Source organism: Sturnira hondurensis, unplaced genomic scaffold (assembly GCF_014824575.4).
Source record: "Sturnira hondurensis isolate 20B ecotype Veracruz unplaced genomic scaffold, ASM1482457v3 Scaffold0002840, whole genome shotgun sequence".
Lineage (NCBI taxonomy): Eukaryota > Metazoa > Chordata > Mammalia > Chiroptera > Phyllostomidae > Sturnira > Sturnira hondurensis.
The window spans coordinates 32,736,970-32,739,661 of NW_028075471.1; the positions used below are offsets into that span (position 1 = coordinate 32,736,970).

Here is a 2,692-nt window from a genome sequence, read left to right on the forward strand (position 1 = left end):
TCTCCAGTGAAGTGGGGAGAAGGACGGGGGGGAATGTAGAGCCGGCCTTGGCCGCTGCGCACACCGGCAGCTGCGCCATGACCAGAGGTGAGCTGGCACAGGCGCCAGCTGGTGGGGGCTTCCTGGGCTGTGTTTTCGTTTTTCCGGGTCTGGCTAGCAAACAGAAGAGGTTTGAAGCTCAGGCCAAGAACAGGGCGGAGGCAGAGAAGAAGAGTCTGTAAACACCGCCCCAAACCCCCCACAAAGGCAGCAAAAATTGCTGGATAACCAGACAGAGCCAGAAACAAAAATTCCAAAGGAGAAAGGAGTCAAGAATGAGGGGAGATGGGCAGTGGGCCTTTCACAGCTGCCTGGGTCTCCAGGCTTGCATGGCAGTTCTCATGCTGGCTAGACTGCAACTTTCAACTTGACCTTGGCCTCCAGCCGAGAGTCTGACCCGTATGTAAAACAGCCCTGAAGTCCTCAGGAACTGGGGCCTTGAACCCTACCCTGCCTCTTTGTCACCATGAGTTTTACAATGCCACTTGGAGGAAGGAAAGGGGGCAAACAGTCCCGGAAAGTAACACAAAAATCAGGTCCCTACAGAGGCCAGTTCTTCAGCCTGCAAATGGACAGTCAGAGAGGAGGTAAAGTGGGGGCAGATCAATATTTACCCGGAGCTACTAAAAACGCAGGAGGAAAAGGACACACTGGTTATGTGTATGGTGAATGCCCGGGTGGGGGCAGGGGGGCGAGTCATAGAAGGTTTTATTGGGCAATGCTTACATTGGTCCCGGCAAACCTGGGGGTCAGAATCGATAAAAGCCTGAGCCCAGCCTTCTCGGTCAGCCCCTGCAGGAAGACCGGGAGCCTTAGAGATCCCATGTGGAGGGGCAGGAGTGGAGTTGCAGGGGCCAGGGATATTCGAAGTGCCCTGAGTTTAGGGCTGAGTCTGCAAGCTGGGACTAGGGGCAGGTCCTAACCTGGCTGCTCAGCAGTCCACCTGGGCTGGAAGGGACTGTATGGAGCGCTCTCCCCACCCCTGACACTCCCATGGAATACATACACCCACTTTCACTTTGAATGCATGTTCCCCTTCTGGGCATCTGACCAGATCACAGCCTCCACAATTGGAAGTAGAAGTATTTCCCAAGCAACAGGACCCGCAGAACTCCTCACCCAGTCGTGATCACTGCTTGGCTTCTCCAGCACCAACATCCCACTGTGCTCTCAGAAAAGGGTCGCATTCCCCAGACACAGAGGCAAGGCTTCTCAGGCGGGTTCTTGGATGGAGGAGAACCAGGCACCCTCTGCAGGATAGTCCCCTCTTGGGAGGAAGGTGCAAAGTGGCCCCAAAGAGCCCCTTTCTCCTGGTGCGGAACAGGAGAAATAGGGTGTGCCCAGATACCTGGAAAGTCAGCTCCTGCTCAGGCTCTATGAAGCTTCATTAGGCCCCAAAAGGGGGGTTCCTTTGAGTCCCAGCCAGCACCCCACCAGCCTGTTCCTCTTAAAATCCTTCCAGAACCGGCCAGCCCCGCTGGAGGTGGGGAAGCACTGGAGAACGGTGCACACAAATCTCGCCCTCCATCTCAGTCTCTTGGGGAAGAGTTGTTACTGGTGCAGAGTGAGGAGCAGTCTGTATATACAAGTGTGAATGTGTGATCAGGGTACACTTAAATATGCGTCGGTGTGGGTGTGATGGGTCGTTCTAAGCCTATCGGCCTAAATGCCAGTGTATGAAATTGCCCACCAACTCTGAGGACAAGGAAGTTCAGGGAGCTCCTAAACGCAGTCCAAGCTTTCCGATGGAATGTCCTGGGATCCACGAGCCAGGCGCATCCGCAACCGCCCAGCCACTGTTTCCCTGGAAAGAGAGCCAAATCGGGACGCTAGAGAAGAGGAAAGCGCTAGTGTCCGTGGTGGCGTTTCGCTGCAGAAAGACGCGTGGACAGATAGATACCTGAAAAGAAAACAGCGCCGAGGCCCCAAGGAACACCCTGCCCCCTCGCTCGTATACCATTCCCAGTTGCCGGCAGATTTACCTGACCTGTCCCCATCGCCTCAGGTAGCAACCCGACAGCGCGTTTCTGTCCCCTCCCAGCCTGACGCTGCTCTGAGCCCCACTGGGATCAGGGAAAGGACGGGCAGCGGTGAGGAAGCCTCCAGCCCTCCCCGCCGCACCGCCCTCTCGGGCCCCTGCCTCTCCCTTGGGTGGAGGGTGTGCGCCGCGCGGCGAGCGCTGGCGCGGGGGACCTCGCGGGCGGCGGCGGGCGGCGGGTGCCCAGCACAGAGCCGGGGCCGGAGCCGCCCGCTTTGCATACGCCGTGGGCGGAGCGGGGGGCCGGGCCAATGGGCGGCCGCCTGGCGCGACCCCGCGGGGCGCGATCCGCCCCCCTCGCTCGGGCCCCGGCCCCGCGCGGCGCGCTCTTCACTTCTTGGGGGCTTTTTAAAACAGCGCCACTGGGGTCTCTCCATGCGGCTCGGGCTATGACAGCCTCCGTGCTCCTTCACCCCCGCTGGATCGAGCCCACCGTCATGTTCCTCTACGACAACGGCGGCCTCGTGGCCGACGAGCTCAACAAGAACATGGAAGGGGCGGCGGCGGCGGCGGCGGCAGCGGCGGCGGCGGCGGCCGGGGCTGGGGGCGGGGGCTTCCCCCACCCGGCTGCCGCGGCCGCGGGGGGCAACTTCTCGGTGGCTGCGGCGGCGGCGG

General features: G+C 60.3%; 1 protein-coding gene across 1 annotated transcript in view; it reads left to right on the top strand.

The window, feature by feature from the left end:
• Nucleotides 1–2,466: 2,466 nt before the first annotated feature.
• HOXA13 (homeobox A13) overlaps nucleotides 2,467–2,692 on the top strand; it is a 1,897-nt gene continuing 1,671 nt past the window's right edge. The window contains exon 1 of the mRNA XM_037041315.1: nucleotides 2,467–2,692. This exon is cut by the window's right edge and continues 678 nt beyond it. Coding sequence (XP_036897210.1) covers nucleotides 2,467–2,692 — 226 coding nt within the window.